At 33.8% G+C, this 17,797-nt stretch overlaps 1 protein-coding gene and 1 pseudogene across 1 annotated transcript; one reads left to right on the forward strand and one right to left on the reverse strand.

Annotated features, from left to right (window-relative positions):
* The window catches only part of LOC107743309 (centrosomal protein of 85 kDa-like), a 61,567-nt pseudogene that overhangs the window by 24,819 nt on the left and 18,951 nt on the right, over nucleotides 1–17,797 (reverse strand).
* LOC107743308 (cardiac phospholamban-like) lies at nucleotides 6,091–11,689 on the forward strand. Its single transcript, XM_016556482.1, has 3 exons — nucleotides 6,091–6,256; nucleotides 8,334–8,634; nucleotides 10,353–11,689. Exons 2-3 carry the CDS (start codon nucleotides 8,480–8,482, stop codon nucleotides 10,369–10,371), a joined length of 174 nt encoding a protein of 57 aa, XP_016411968.1. The 5' UTR covers nucleotides 6,091–6,256; nucleotides 8,334–8,479; the 3' UTR covers nucleotides 10,372–11,689.

A 17,797-nucleotide genomic window follows, 5' to 3' on the forward strand; every position in this document is an offset into this window, starting at 1 on the left:
ATGTAGAAAAGCTAGTTCATGCATTCATGACCTCTAGACTGGACTATTGTAATGCACTACTAGCTGGTTGCCCTGCATCTTCAATACACAAGCTACAGGTAGTCCAAAATGCAGCTGCTAGAGTCCTTACCAGGTCAAGAAAATATGATCATATTACCCCAATTTTACATTCTCTGCACTGGCTACCTATTACATTCCGTATCAGTTATAAAAAATTACTACTTACTTTTAAAGCTCTAAATGGTTCAGCTCCTGCATACTAGGGGTGTGCGATATTGACAAAAAATTATATCTCTATATTTTATGGGATTTTATCGATAACGATAATTAGACGATATTTTGCTGAGTGTGTTATTGTGCTGGTACCTTAAGGACTGCCGAAGACAGCTGACTCCTAAAGTTTTTAATATTCTTCATATTCTGTGTGGTGGTCAGTTCATACTGATAAGTACTGAAATCCAATAAGTTTAAACTGATTTTTGCATTTTATGGGCATTTTAACCTTTATAATGCACATTAACATTCTTTTGCTTGGGTTGAACACATAATTTTTTGCTAATTTGGAACAGTAGCTACGCTAATTTCTTTCTATTTCCTTCTCTGTTTCTGCCACGGGATTGGGATCAATAGGAATAGGATAGGAATTACACAAGTTTCAGTCTGGATCCAGCCCTTACAAAGACCTGAGAAGAGATGATGCCAACCCCTCAGAAGACCTTTAGATGATGCCAACCCTCAGACAACATACAAAACTACCAAATTTTGCTATAAGTTTGATCGCAACATATAATCATTGCTGTTAATACTGTTCACCGTCTGTTTGATTACATGACATTAACTAACTGCTTGATTTTTACCGTACATTTCTGCCATATGGACATCAACTTGAGATAATCACCACTGATAAGCTAATACTAAATATAATGTAGAAACTTTAATTTTCTGTAAAGCTGCTTTGCAACGATTTGCATTGTGAAAAGCGCTATACAAATAAACTTGAATTGAATTGAACTTACCAATAATTAAACGAGCTACAAAACATGCATCATAGCAGATAAGTGCCACTGACAGCCCAAAGAACATAGCGTCTGTCCTCTTGGTAAGTGGGCACCTACTGGGAATAAATGTCTACGTTTACCAAATCTTATGCTGTTATATAAACTAAAAGCTTTATGAGTCAGGAGTTAGTCTAAACTTGTTCCTCCACCTGCTTCTCAAAGCATGTGACGGCACTGTTTGTCTCCTTCCACGCGGCCATTTAAATAGTCTAAGACAGGAACAGCTGCTTGAGGAAGGAATCTCATTCATTACAGTAGATACAAAATGCTGTGTCTTTAATTTTATACTCCCTTTGGTCCTCGTTCCCCTCAAGTCAACAACTTTGAATAGGTCTTCATTTGAGAATGGATAAACCTCCTCTGCATATTCTATTATTAACTACTACCACATTAACTCTATGAAAAAAAAATCCATATTAAACACCACAATAAATCACTTGACAAGCGCAGATGTATTTCCTATTGAAACAGGTTTGGGCAGGACATAGCAAAAAGTATTGAATACTTTTGGTCAATTTTCCAGGAGGAGATGCACATATATTGAAACTTCATTACTGATAAGCAGATAATTATGTTGATGTTATGGTTAATACTGGAATCTATAATTCTAATTCTTATTTTAAGTTCTAACAATTATTCCAACAATTCTATAGTATTTTGTGTAAAAATATTATAAAAATTATATTATAGTATGTGTATATATATATATATATATATATATATATACAAAAAATAATACATAATAATAAAAACTATTAAATAAAATACTAAAGCAAAATCAATAGTTCAAAATGCAAGGAATCAAAACATTATAAATGATACTTTAAGTAAGCACTAGATGGTGGCAAAGATAATCGGAATATAAAAACAGGCATAAATGAGCAATTAAATATGTAATTTTTTTAATTCAAATAAATAAATATGGTACTAAATGTATTGTGCATCCCTTGTAAATATAATTAAAACAATTAAATATAAATGTAAATCTGCTATAGGTTAATTGTTAGTGTTTAGGAGCAACAGAAATTCCTCAAAGCTAGCAGACATGGAAAAAAAAAATAGTTGCAAAAGCTAAAATACCTAAAATGACTCTCTAAAAATGTAGCTCAGTCTGGTAGCCATTAAAAAGAGCAATTCTCCCACAGAGGACAGATGCCCTTGGTGAACAGTATAAAAGTCAGATCCACTCTCTCAAATGCAGCAAAGAGCACAGGAAAGGTCTGATGCCTTTCGGCTACAGCACTTGAACAGTTTCACTCTGTCACATTGCACAGCTAATCTGGTGCCAATTCCCTGAACTCTATCACACCCTGCCACTGCGCTCTCTCCAAGGCCCTCCAGACAGCCGTCCATCAACCTCTTGGCATTCTGGGACAACACAAGGGAGACATGCTGGCTCCTTTCGAGGTGGTGGTACTCAGAATTGCCAATAAAGGCAGTGCTGTGGCCATTTGTAATGCAGCAGGGAGTTCAGCAGTGTGTTATATAAGAATCACCTGTCCATTTTAAGCACAGGTAGGTGATATCTTGAAGTGTTCACTTAAAGCTAGATTCAGAATACTCACTGCATAAAAAACAATGCAAAAATATAAAATTGAACATACTGTTTCGCCAAAAATTATTTAGGCAATTAAGCTATGCTTAAAAATGTCTTTGCATTAGATTAACCAACAAAATATTTCAAAAAGTGATTTTTATTTGAAAGAAAAAAATTGCAGAAACACACCTTTCTTTTTAGGAGTTTAAATAATAAAACAACAGATGCATTGTTCAAAATAAAGACAAAGCTTATTTTGACATTTAAGCTACACTTAATGTATGAATGTCATTGGACTGGACTAAAAACCAAGTGATATTTATTTGAAAGAACATTTTTATGAAATTATATACTATAAATATGATAAAATATTTATAAAAACAATTTTTTTTGAATAAATGATAAAACGACAGATATACTGTTCATAATAAAAAAAAGTATTTGGACACTTGAAATGTTTGAATGTCATTGCATTAGATTTGGCAACAATTATTATAGCATAATAATACCATACTTATTTGAAAATTGCACAAGCACACTTTTTTAAGCAAAATATTTATAAAAAGTTTATTTAAAGTTTCAAATGACAAAACAACAAATATACAACTCAAAGTTGTAAATAGACTTGTGCCGGTATTCGGTAATGGGATATATCACGGTAATGAATATGCACGATATCGTGGGCACTTCTAAATACCGTGAATAATTATATATTACAAATTATTTCGAATTTTGAATGCATTTTAAGAATACTTTTCCCATCAACTGGTCAAAATGCACAACACATTAGTTAACATTAGCTTTTGCTCATTGTGAATGTTAATGCATTAACTGAGGTTAACTAATGAGGTCTTATTGTAAAGTGATACCTATTGGTCTTTATAGTTCTTTTGCACTTTAATCTGTGTAAAACTTTTAACTTTATACATTTTTCTGTATTGCTTTATTGCATTTAAATGTTCAGTTATTTTTGTTATAAGAAAAATGTTATTAAACCTGTTATACTGTATTATGACAGCACTTTTTTTTCAACTAAATTTCAATATCGTGATAACACCGTATACTGTGATAAAAGCATTAGCAATTAATCGCAACATGAGAATTTGATACCGGCATATCCCTAGTTGTAAATAAAACAAAGATTATTGGAGTACATTTGACAAGAAAATACTATTTCAGGTTTTCTACGTCAAAATGTCATGTTTAATTCAGTGTTACTTGCGCGTGAAAAATTTGACACTATTTTTTTTCTGTGCATTGTTCAAAGTAATAATAATAAAAAATGTGGTCACTTAAGCAACACTAAAAATGGAACTGCATAGACATACTGTAGATTAGATTTACCAAAAAAAGAAAAATCAAATTATATTTATTTGAAAGAAAGACAGCACAAGCACACTTTTTAAGGATAAAAATATTTTTTTAGGTTTCAAATGATACATCAACAGACATATTGGTCAAAATGAAAACCAACCAAAACATTTTTCACATGAGAAGAAATGACTTCATACATCCACTTTAAATGGCTCCAGTTAGTTAAAAGTACATGCAATTAAATTGCCATTTAAAAAGTTAATTCTGAGAAAAGCTCATGCAGCATTTATTTACAGATGCCACTTATGTGTAATGAAATGACATTTAGACATTTTAAGTGTCACTTGAGTGTCCGAATAGCTTTTGGGGGTCACTGTATAAACACACACACTTTGTCATAACCCAAAGGCACCTCTGTTTGTGTGTTCTGGTGACAGCTGTTGGATCCGGGGAGCGGGTGTGCTAAGCTGAACGATGAGGTAAGACATGGATGTATTGCACCTAACGAGCAAACTTTCCAGCACTGGCCAGAGGGCATGGCACAGGCGAATGGACAATGTGTATGCATGCACATGGCAACCAGGCATTTACACGCCATAAACACTCTGTAAACGAGGTACGGTGGACAAGGTCACCAGAGAGGACTGACCTCATCCATTTTAATGAGCTTGTCCAAAAAGAACGGCACGTCTACCAAGCCAAATGGCACACACGTTGTCCTGTTGCACTGGGATTATGGCAGTGAGAACAACTAATACGCTAACTAATGCACATTCAAAAAGATCTGAGGAACTGTACCATGAAGGAGTTTTGGTTTATGCTTGTTTAATCCTGGTTTAGAAGCATAGCTGTGGTGCTCAACAGCAAAACCTTTCTGATGATGCTGAGGTCTGGTAGAAACACATGGACATAATTTTTAACAACACAACCCTAAAACTTCGGCATCTAGTGTGCATTTTAAAGACTTTTAGACACTGACATGGTTTTGGTCAAGTGGCGATCATCCAGACTTTGCCAAAAAGAGTTTGGCAATGGCTGGAGGCTACACTGAAATCGGATACCATCATAATGCCCTCTCCATTCCCCATGTCCTCTTCAAGCTCTTAGAGCTTCCCTGACTACTGAACAGCTCCTTAAAAGGAAAAGAACTTTGGGATGTCTTTATCTCAAAATAGAACTCAAACAATGGGGAAAAAAGCTCAAAAATGCAAGAAGGTTGAAGATGTTTATAGTCTATTAGGACATAGGTCTCATAGACGATCTCCTCAATGAAACCGGTCATTTAGAACACATGTTGTTCTGGCCGCAACATCAAGAGAATATCTGTATTAATCCACCGACTGGAATCGCCAGTGAGAGCGAGAGCTGCTGGATACAGTTACAGAGTAAATTCAACCAGGGCTGAACAGCTCAGTAATGGGGAACCGTGTGCAAATGCAAGAAAAACAATATATTAAGCAGAGTTATTGTTTGCAAATATTTCTGTTTTGCTTGTTTAGATGTTCGTGAACCTACTTTGCACGCGCAGCAGGGAAAAGCTTAGCAAAATGTGTCACCACCTTGATATAAATGCACTATTTTTGTCACGTGACATTAAATTTAGACAAAGCCCATAATATACAGCTATCTGTAAGTAAGAGATGCACATGAAAAAAAAAAGATAAAAAATGATTTTTAAAGTTAATCAGTTAATTTTATACATTTCATACATTTTTATACATGCAAAATTAATTCATGCTCATTCAAATGTAAATAGGATTACAGTAAACAAAATTAATCAATACATAAATTAATTAATTTTTTTATTTATTTATCTAGTTTCCTTCATTTGCCTTCGATGTAAAATCTTCAATAACACAATAATACTAATACTCTCTATCAACTAATACAAATTTAAATTTAATAAATAAATTGTTTTTTATTTTAAACCTGGATAAATTTGATTTTAATTTTGCTTCCAATTTAATATTTGACCTGCAAAATAAATAAATAAATATATATAATATTATTAATCTGCCAACTAAAACTGACAGTAAACTTTGCATCCAAATGCAGGATATACTATTATAAATACTATCCATTAGAACCTCTTTTTGAAATGCTGTTCTTATGAGAGGATAAAACCTTGTAAATCTGCTTCCAAATAAAAAATGAGAGAAAGAAAGAAAGAAAGCGAGAGCTCAGACCCCTCCTACGCATCTCTTTTCTTTTCTCTCTCCTCCTATACTCCACCCCTCCACTTTTTCTGCCATAAACGTCCGAACGCCACATTGCTGCCACAAACTCTCCTTTCCTCTAAAACCAGAGCAACAGGATTGAACCCCAATACTCTCCATCTACAGTTTAGGTAGGTAACATTTTCTTGTATATCAGTTTCAGGATGGCCCACAATGGTTGTCACATTTATCACATTTGACTTTTGTGTCTAGCGCTGTTTGATGAGCATCTCATGGTATTTTTAGGACGACATGTCAAGTTTATTTTTTTAAATGCATCTGATTTCTGTGAATCTGAAACCAGCTTAAATTCACAGGGCTTTCTTAAGATCAATTAGTTGACGAGGCTATTTACCATTTAAGATTTAAGGTCTCATTGAGATTGAACGGAGGCATGCATATGCATTTCCACAGGCGAGAATGCAGACAATATATTTTTGTGATAAATAATCAGAGGGTTATTCATCAATTACCCTTTGTATTTGATATTCATAACTTTACACAGCAGTGGCCGACGTGTCCGAATGCACAGAGTCAGAGATTAATCAGAGTTTTGATGTTTTGGTCTGTCTTTGTAAGCGCTGCTCTGTGTGCTCACGATTAACAGCGAGCCAGACACGTTCTTCTCCCAACACATATCGGGGAGATGTGACCTAGACTGACTCCGACCTATACACAATATCCCACATTTGCACTCCGCTGGGAGATCTGACAGCCCTTCATTTCAGCACAAATGAGCTCGCTGCATTCACTGTGGCCCTGCAGAGGAGGAAAGGTTAAATGCATACAGAAGACTGTTAAAGCAGGAACCACACCACAGGTTGCACACATCCAGTTGGCTTTTGCATAGGACTGAGGCAAATATCGAAGCAATAAAGATGTACGTAAGAAATGATGATGCTTACACAAAAATGATATACATTATACGTATTTATACCAACATTTGTAGCTACTGGCTTATTATTCTACAAATACATTTTCACCTTCATAATAATATATGACTGCATAATTTATTGTTATTAATTCATTAATTAATGTAGCATTCATTTATTATTTAATTTTATTAATTTGATAATTATTCATTTGTCACATTTATTTTATAATTTCATATAAAGTATGTGAAATATAAAAAAGATACATTTTGTAAAAAAATAAATATCACCAAACATTATATATAAATTTTATATAATTTATTTTATAGTTGTATACAATTTATATTAAATATGTAAAAAGTATATTTTTTTTGTCACAAAATATTCTTAATTTTATATATATATATATATATATAATACTGCTATCTATTATTACACAAAATATTGAAAAAATTAAAAAATCATCAATTCATCCTTTTTTTATGTTATATGAAATTCAACGTGTTTTTTAAAGCCTGTTTAATGCAATATAAGTTGATGATGCCATTTAAATGACTTGCACAACCAAGTTGATTATATCAACTATGAAAAATTAAGGCAGCAACTGAAGTTTTTAAGTTGAAAGAGGTGGATTTTTTTTTACCGTATAAGTGACAATTTAAAGAACGCATCAACATTTTACAACTGTACTGCGAATGAAACTGCAGTAAATGGGAAATTCTCTCAGTGAGAGAATGAATCTGGATGAGTTCCAAACTGATTTGCTTCTCTTTCGTCCAGTATTGCATCTCTAAAACACTAGTTTCAAAGTTTCCACTTTTTTAGATGACCTGCTTCATCTTCACTGAACTGTAAGACATCATATTTCTGAACTGTAACAAATTATATCAATACTATATCTGAAAGATCAATAATGTGACAAAAAAAAATTTAAATATCAATATGTGACTGTATCAGCACAGCCCTAGTGTGCATGGCTAATAATGTCTGTCCTAAAGCCAGTTCAACAGGCACTGTCCTACCTGTTAAAGGGGTCATATGATGCTTTTTTAAAGATCATTATTTTGTGTATTTGGTGTAACAGAATATGTTGATATGCTTTAATGTTCAAAAAACACATTATTTTTCAAATACTGTACATTATTGTAGGTCCTCTATGCCCCGCCTCTCTCAAACGCTTCGTTTAATGATGATAGAGATCTTTCATTTTTGGATAAACTATTGCTTTAAGGACACTATATAGTGTCAAAATCTTCTGAAACATCTACCAAACCTGCATGTCATGAGTGAATCTGCATGCACATTCACTCTTTCATCTCCTGCTCCTTTCCCTCAGCCTCCGTCTCCACTGGCAACCAGATCACCTCCTTCCTCCCCACACGGCTCTCCACTCCACTTCGCAGTACTTCTGTCCTTCCTTCCTCTCTCCTCTGCACCTCTCCCCTCTCTCTGCACTAATCGTCCCACCCACCCCGCCTTGGCATGGAGAAGGTGCAGCACATCACGCGGGCGGCCATTCGGCGGGCGTCCACCATGGAGGTTCCCCAGCAGGCCAAGCAAAACATGCAGGAGCTCTTCGTCAACTTCTGCCTCATCCTCATCTGCCTGCTGCTCATCTACATCATTGTCTTGCTAATGTGAGCGGGAGGGGCCACAGGTTTCCCTCTAGCCAATGAGGGGAAAGCACTGTACAGAGGGGCCAATCGCGTTGAGGGGTGGGATGGGCGTGGCTATTTATTATTTTATAGAGGCTTTTGAGTAGTTGGGTTGTACACGGCATGATTTCTGTCTAAACAATTTGTTTGTAAATAGCACATTCAGAGTAACACAAGAAAGGCAATACTGATATGAACTAGTGGTTAAACAATATGGGTTTTAGTGGAAGTTGCCAATTTCAATAACTAGATTCAGATTATTAAAATGCAAATATATATTTAATAATGTCTCACACAATTTAATTACATCATTTAATTTAATTTGGGCCAAATGCATGTATCCTAACCAGAAAAGCCAAATTTTTTAATGCACTGTGCCATTGTGAGAAAGTAAATCCAAGACAGCGGATGAGGCAAAATTAATAAAGTACATTTAAATACTGAGTATAATTAAACATATATTTAATTTAATACTAAAAGTAAGTTCAGCAAGTTCTGTTTCTATTTATTTTTTTAAAGAAATGAAAACTTTTGTTCAGCATAGATGCAATACACATTTATCAAAAGTTACAGTAAAGAGATTTATAATGTTACACAAAAAGGTATTTCAAATAAATGCAAATTAATGTTTTTTTATTTCTATTAATTAAAAAAAATGTATCACTGTTTCCACAAAAAATATTAAGCAGCACAACTGATGATAAAAATGTTTCTTGAGCACCAACTCGGCATATTAGAATGATTTCTGAAGGATCATGTGACAATGAAGACAATTTAAATACTGAGTATAATTAAACATATATTTAATTAATACTAAAAATAAGTTCAGCAAGTTCTGTTTCTATTTATTTTTTTAAAGAAATGAAAACTTTTGTTCAGCATAGATGCAATACACATTTATCAAAAGTTACAGTAAAGAGATTTATAATGTTATACAAAAAGGTATTTCAAATAAATGCTGTTTTTTTATTTCTATTAATTAAAAAAAATGTATCACTGTTTCCACAAAAAATATTAAGCAGCACAACTGATGATAAAAATGTTTCTTGAGCACCAACTCGGCATATTAGAATGATTTCTGAAGGATCATGTGACAATGAAGACTGGAGTAATGATGCTGAAAACTCATAGAAATAAAAAATATTTTTCAAAATATATGAAAACAGAAAACAGTTTTTTAAATTAATATTACTTTTTACTGTATTTTTGAACAAATAAATGCAACCTATGTGAGCATTAGAGACTTTAAATCTTACCGGCCCCAACCTTTTGGACATTAGTGTACAGCACAATTTATTAGGAATTAGTTTTCTGGGGATTTGAAGAACTGACCAGCCTTCACTGTCAACTTATGCTGCATGCAAGTGTCTCCCCGTGTGTCTGTCACCATCCCATCACTGCATGTCACCTGTGGGCCTGAGGGATTTTGACTGAGCCCCGTCTTCTGTTCCACACTGTGCCAAACTGAAAAACACTTGCTCAATAAAAACATTACACGATCACTTGTGTGCAATAAAAAGTGTGCAGTTTCTGTTTTGACTGACACTCCCACTGTACTAATTCAGTTAAACAATCAAAACCAGAATTAAGCTGGTTTACTAGTCAATGAGACCTAACACCCAAGAGAACCAGTTATTGTTGTTGTTTATATGACTCTGTCTTGTCAGCAACGCTCATGTCAGTCTGTCAATCATGTTTAGCTCCTTCCACGGCATGTGAGAGACCAGCGTGATGTAACCTGCTCATCCTCCTTTAACTTGGCAAACAAGAACCACCTCCACTTGGGGCCGAACACACTCGGGCTACACGACGCCACAGCTGAACCCGAACAACCCTGCCAACCTCCATCCCATCAATATGGATATGATCAATAACCGAGGACTAAACCTGCTGCTCAACTTCCTGCTTATTGTAGTGGCTCTACTGCTCATGCTCATTCTGGTCAGGCTCATGTGATGCGAAAATGGCCAGAAACAAGAATAATGGGTATAAGAGGGACGTATGTTTCAGAGACTCCCACTCTCTCTACCTCCAAAACCATTTTAAAGATGCCTTACATGACATTATAATTTTTCCAACTTCAACTACACACCAGACAGACCTGTGCAAAATGACTGACAGGCAGAGAATGTTTCTGATTGGCTAGTTTTCTGATGTTGGCGGTTCCTCTGACTATTTCTCAGGAGGACACATATTTCACTCATTTGAATCAGATAGAAGGGATGTTTTGAAAGTCTGGTGTTAAAAAAATATCAGTTACAACACCTTTAACCTACAATACACGCTTTGCTAGAGCTTAATGGAGGAGTAAGGTAAATACTAAAATAATAATAATAATAATAAATCAATAAAACATTATAAAAAATTCCAAACTTGATAACGGATCAAAAATGCTGCTATATTTTTTTGTTCAAAATAAACGGATGCTTTAAAACAGTGACAGGAAGTAGATGCATGTTTTGCTTACAATGTCACTGCGCCCTCTAGAGTTTGCTGCCTCTTACTGCGCTCAAAAACAACAACACAATCCCATAACCTCAAAATGAGATTCTTTTTCTGTGAACAGCAGGTTTGGATTTAAGTACATAGTTAAATGAAGTACAGTGGAAAATATTGGTGAGCTTTCAAATCACACAACACCACTGACACTATACTTACAAATACAACATGCATTTTTTCCTGCAATAAAAGCTTTAGATATGCATTCCTTATAAGATGTATCTCATAATTGACACGGTTATCATTTTAATAAGAATATGCACTGGTTTGCCTATAATATAATCCAAAAAATGTAATCTTTATATATTATTTATACAATCACTGTGTTGTTGTTAATATCTGTGTGAATATATTTATGAAATAATACTCATAAATGGGAAGGAATTGCGGTGCAGTGCAGACACTTGGACAAATAAAGCAAGCACTGCAAATAAAACACTTGCTCTGATAACAATATGTTTTTGTGTATCTTTGTGAGCTGAATAAGACATTTCGAGTCTCAAGCAAAGCATATCAAAGATATCAGCAAATATTCAAGTCCTGCAGAGTCCATTTGGAACAAACACTGGGTCTTTATTACTAAAAACAGACACTCGTCAAAGACCACCACAATCAACATGAAATCAAAATGGACCTATCTATCTAAGGTAAATTTAAATTCATTATTCTAAATGTACATTTTTTTAAAAATGAAAATGTTAGGAGGTGTGAAAATGTTAGAAATTTGAACTACTAGCCAAACGGAGAGAATATTTTGTTGTTGTTTAGTCTGAACAAGGTTCATTAGCGATCTTATCACACTAGCCTCATATTCACAGATAATGTTTAAGTCCTCTCAATATATTTTGAAACTGTGTGGATTTTTATGTTTATTCTGGTGCACTGGCTGCCCAGTTGACATCCATTGAAAGTGTAAGTGTTTATTTTTACAAACTAAGGGATGAGCCATATGGAAATAAAGCTGAAATAAAATATAAATATTAGATGAAAAAATAAAAAATAAAAAAATAAAAAATACATTAGAAATGTTGCCTTGGCAACTAACTGAAATAAAGTTTAAATAATAAAATAAGTTTGAATAAACTAAAATAAAATGAAAGCTAAATCTAACTATTAAAAATACATATAATGAAAAAAAATATCAAAATGACAAAAGTAAGCAAAAATAATAAAACCTAAACTAAAATTGAATTAAAATAAAACCTAAAAATTTAATTAACAAATAATTAATAAATGCTAGTCTGGTGTTAAAAAAATATCAGTTACAACACCTTTAACCTACAATACACGCTTTGCTAGAGCTTAATGGAGGAGTAAGGTAAATACAAAAATAAATAAATAATAATAAATCAATAAAACATTATAAAAAATTCCAAACTTGATAACGGATCAAAAATGCTGCTATATTTTTTTGTTCAAAATAAACGGATGCTTTAAAACAGTGACAGGAAGTAGATGCATGTTTTGCTTACAATGTCACTGCGCCCTCTAGAGTTTGCTGCCTCTTACTGCGCTCAAAAACAACAACACAATCCCATAACCTCAAAATGAGATTCTTTTTCTGTGAACAGCAGGTTTGGATTTAAGTACATAGTTAAATGAAGTACAGTGGAAAATATTGGTGAGCTTTCAAATCACACAACACCACTGACACTATACTTACAAATACAACATGCATTTTTTCCTGCAATAAAAGCTTTAGATATGCATTCCTTATAAGATGTATCTCATAATTGACACGGTTATCATTTTAATAAGAATATGCACTGGTTTGCCTATAATATAATCCAAAAAATGTAATCTTTATATATTATTTATACAATCACTGTGTTGTTGTTAATATCTGTGTGAATATATTTATGAAATAATACTCATAAATGGGAAGGAATTGCGGTGCAGTGCAGACACTTGGACAAATAAAGCAAGCACTGCAAATAAAACACTTGCTCTGATAACAATATGTTTTTGTGTATCTTTGTGAGCTGAATAAGACATTTCGAGTCTCAAGCAAAGCATATCAAAGATATCAGCAAATATTCAAGTCCTGCAGAGTCCATTTGGAACAAACACTGGGTCTTTATTACTAAAAACAGACACTCGTCAAAGACCACCACAATCAACATGAAATCAAAATGGACCTATCTATCTAAGGTAAATTTAAATTCATTATTCTAAATGTACATTTTTTTAAAAATGAAAATGTTAGGAGGTGTGAAAATGTTAGAAATTTGAACTACTAGCCAAACGGAGAGAATATTTTGTTGTTGTTTAGTCTGAACAAGGTTCATTAGCGATCTTATCACACTAGCCTCATATTCACAGATAATGTTTAAGTCCTCTCAATATATTTTGAAACTGTGTGGATTTTTATGTTTATTCTGGTGCACTGGCTGCCCAGTTGACATCCATTGAAAGTGTAAGTGTTTATTTTTACAAACTAAGGGATGAGCCATATGGAAATAAAGCTGAAATAAAATATAAATATTAGATGAAAAAATAAAAAATAAAAAAATAAAAAATACATTAGAAATGTTGCCTTGGCAACTAACTGAAATAAAGTTTAAATAATAAAATAAGTTTGAATAAACTAAAATAAAATGAAAGCTAAATCTAACTATTAAAAATACATATAATGAAAAAAAATATCAAAATGACAAAAGTAAGCAAAAATAATAAAACCTAAACTAAAATTGAATTAAAATAAAACCTAAAAATTTAATTAACAAATAATTAATAAATGCTATAATAATATTTAATTATTATTAAAATAACACTGGTGTGGATGTAATCTGGAACATCTCAAACACAAATTGATGTGGTATTTGAAAAAAGACATGAGTCTGATAAATGAAGCAAATTTGCGTAGGCAAGCCCTGACATTTTTTCTGTGGCTTCTGCTGTAAACAGAAGGATAATTCGCCCTTACCTTGTCTCTCCAGCAGAGGGCGCTGTAAACCTACTTTTACAAGACATTTCTTCATTTGTTCGGTAAAAACAATTCTGCATTTTTCCATCTTTGCATTTCCTGTCAAAGCAATTGCAAACTGACCTGTGGGAGTTCTGCTTCCTGTCGTAGTCGCTCTCGCTGCTGTTGTTCCTGCTGCCACGAGCCACATCCCTCTGGTCCCGGCCGGTACTCCATCTGCTCGCTCAGCCACATCTGAGTCCTTACGGCCGGCTGGATGGGCGACCCTCCCACGGCCTGGTGCCTGAGTGTGGGACCTCTCTGTCCGGGCCCGGCCAGGCCCATAGTGGGCGTCTTGCTCTCTGGTAAGGCACTATAGGTGAGGTCTAACGTGCTGGGCTTGAGCGGAGAGGAGCAAGACGAGTCCGTTTTACCCAGGGTGTTACTGCTGCCCAGGTTGTAGTTAGTAAAGTCAGAGTTGGTGGAAAGTTTGTGCAGGCTCTCAGAGAGAAAGCCGTTTGAATAAAGAGGGTCCTGTCGGTAGCCGTAGAGCACACCTCGATCCAGGGATCCGTGCGGATCCGTGCCATACGACGGTCTCCCGGAAAGGGTGGACTTTTCCTGGCCGGTAAGACGGGTGAGGGAGGACCAGCGGCGCACCGGCCGAGGGTCTTTCATGTCCAGGGGGCTGTCGAGGGGAGAAGGGAGCTGGCAGCTGCTCCAGGGGCTGGTGGGGGCAGAGGGCACACTGAGTTTGGAGCTGGACGGAGATGGCATGACGTGGGCCGTGGGGATGGGACCTTGTGAGCGCAGAGGCTGGAAGGACAATGTGCCGCTGGAGCTGGAGTGGTCTGGAGACGGACAGAAAGAGAGACTAAATTTAGACATTTTAAGCTTAACTAACAATGTTGATTCTCCTGCTAGCATCAGGTGTTACTAGAAAACAGAACTTTAATTTGAATGTAAACACATTCTGGGTGTCGTTGCTTTGCTGTCAGTATGAAAACAGGTAGCTGGCTTGTTATGGATGAAAAAGATCACCCTCAACTGAGTGTGGACTTTATTTATTGACCATTCAGCAAGATCCACCTCCCTTTCTGTTACTAACTCAAACAAGCTTTACAAAACATCCACTAGAAATTAACTACACATTTCCCTGAACAACATAAAAAAAAATTTAAAAAAAAAAAAAAAAAAATTATATATGTATATATATATATATATATGTGTGTTACAAATAAGTGTAAAAATGTTTGGATATTATTCTTATGTGGGCTGAAATGAGTGAGTGAACAAATAAATAAATACATACATAAATAAACAAACAAATAACTGTTATAAACAAGTGTTAAAAATGATCGGATATTATTCTTACCAGGCCTGAAATAAAATAAAATTTAATAGAATAAAATCAGTGTTATAAATAACTGTTAATTATAATTGGATATTATTATTATGTGGACTGAAAAGAGTGAATAAATAAATAAATGTTAAAAATGATTGGATATTATTCTTATAAGACTGAAATAAAATAGAATAAAATAAGTGTTATAAATAAATGTTAATTATTATTATTTAAATTATTTAAATGATTATTCTTATGTGGGCTGGAACAAATGAAAACAAACAAATAAATAATCATGTTAAAAATAACTGGATATTATTATTATGTAGACTGAAATGAGTGAAAGTAAAATAAAATAAAACACAAAACTATAAAATAAAATATTAGTGTTATAAATTAGTGTTAAAAATGGCTGGATATTACTCTTATGAGGGCTGGAATGAGTGAAAAAAATACAATTGAAAATGTTAGAAATAAGTGCTAAAAAAAGTGTTATATTTTTTCTTATGTGATTATGAATTAAATTATTTTATTTTTTTTAAATAAAATGTTAAATCAAGCAGTAATGTGGATAAAAACTGAACATACTGTGAATCGAAGACAAATGCTTCTCACAGTCAAATGAAAAGAGAAAAGTCTCATTAGGAAGAGTGGAAGTGAATAGTTTATTTTTTTCTCAGAACTGTTTTTCACACCCTTGTCCGAAAGGTATTACACAGAAAAGTTTGGAGTGACACAAGCCTCTGATGGCGATCCCAGGAAATGAGACATACTGGAACACAAATGGAGCATTTCACATTCCATTCTTATTCTTCCATGAGAGACTGCAATGACTGAAAGTAACTGAATGGAGATGACCAAATACTGACCCTGCCCAGAGTCCTCCAATATCCCATCATGCACTAGGGATTCCCTCAATCACATAGCCTCTCTTTCATGCTTTAAAAACAGACCACAAACACGTCATGATAAACAGTGACTGAACTCATCTGACTGTGAGTCACTGCAGGAGAAAAACACTCATCACGATTCTTATATAAGAACATCAGACTTCAACCCTATGAAGATTTGATTCAAAGCAATACATATATTGTCGTTTGAGCATATTATTTAAGTTGTATTTATAAGGGATGCACCAATATTACTGAAGCAGAAAACAATTATAATTATTTTAAAATAATAATTTTATTAATGTTATATTTATTATTTTATAGATCCAACATTAGTTTATGGAGGGACTTAACAGACTAAATTAAATAAATAATGAAATTCTTAAATATGACATGGAATGTTGCAACAGATAAATGTACAGTGAAATGTAAAAGTAAATACATTTACTTAATTTCTAAAATGTAAAATAAAAATGGATGTGAAATACCACATTAAAAACCCCTTAAAATTAAACACACAAAATCCCCCCAAAAAATACACACCTTGAAGTAAAATGTAGCGGACAACATGAAGCAAATAAATAAATCATGAAATATTATTTCATGAAATGTTGCAACCAATAAATAATCATAATGAAAAGTCAGTAAACAAATAAGGCATGACATGTATATGTATTTATGCATGCTTACATTTTACAGTACTGTTTATTTATTGCTACATTCCATTAAATATTTTATTTTATTTTATAATTTCATTATATACTTATTTTATTTACTCTCCTAAATCTCACCATAATTGTCAACATAACTGCAAATATAAATCTATGCTGATTTGTATACTTGGTTTTTTAAAGCTCTAATTATTATTATTATTAATTTTTAATAATCAAAGCAGGAAAAAGATAACTAATATTTGTTATAATACTAATATTTACAGTCAGAATAGAAAAATTAAAAAAATTAGTTGCTGTAATCTACTCTTGTCATATGGATACATTAATAATAAATAAATATTCTTGACTTGAATAAAATCAGTTCATTTATATGTTCCAATGTTAGGTTATCTCACAAACCATTTTTACAGGGTAAATAAACTAGGTAATAATAACCAAGCAAACTACAACAAACAATGACAGGAATTGTGAATCCAAAAATACTCGCATGATCTGGGAATATATACCACGAATAAATATTCCTGTAACGAGAAACTGAAAACAATACACAGGTGAAACAAATGAAAGGTGTTGATGAGGCCACAGGAAGCATCTGAGGTCTGTGTACCGCAGTATGAGCAGTCACTGACAGTCACAGTGAGACGAGCTGACAGGCTTTATCACTGTCATGAGGAAGGCTGAAATATGGACATTCAGATGAAGAAGCTCAGCTGTCCGTGATGCTTTTATCATATCAGTGCTGTCATGGGCAACCGTCGCTTCGGACACTTTGTTATGCGAGATATGAGCATTCAAACGTCTTTAAAGGCAGGGTATGTGATTTTTCAAAAAC

Source organism: Sinocyclocheilus rhinocerous, unplaced genomic scaffold, assembly GCF_001515625.1.
Source record: "Sinocyclocheilus rhinocerous isolate Xijiao unplaced genomic scaffold, SAMN03320098_v1.1 scaffold827, whole genome shotgun sequence".
Taxonomy (NCBI): Eukaryota; Metazoa; Chordata; class Actinopteri; order Cypriniformes; family Cyprinidae; genus Sinocyclocheilus; species Sinocyclocheilus rhinocerous.

Bases quoted from the DNA above. Each gene is read 5' to 3' on its own strand.
- LOC107743308 (XM_016556482.1), top strand. From the start codon at position 8,480: ATGGAGAAGGTGCAGCACATCACGCGGGCGGCCATTCGGCGGGCGTCC.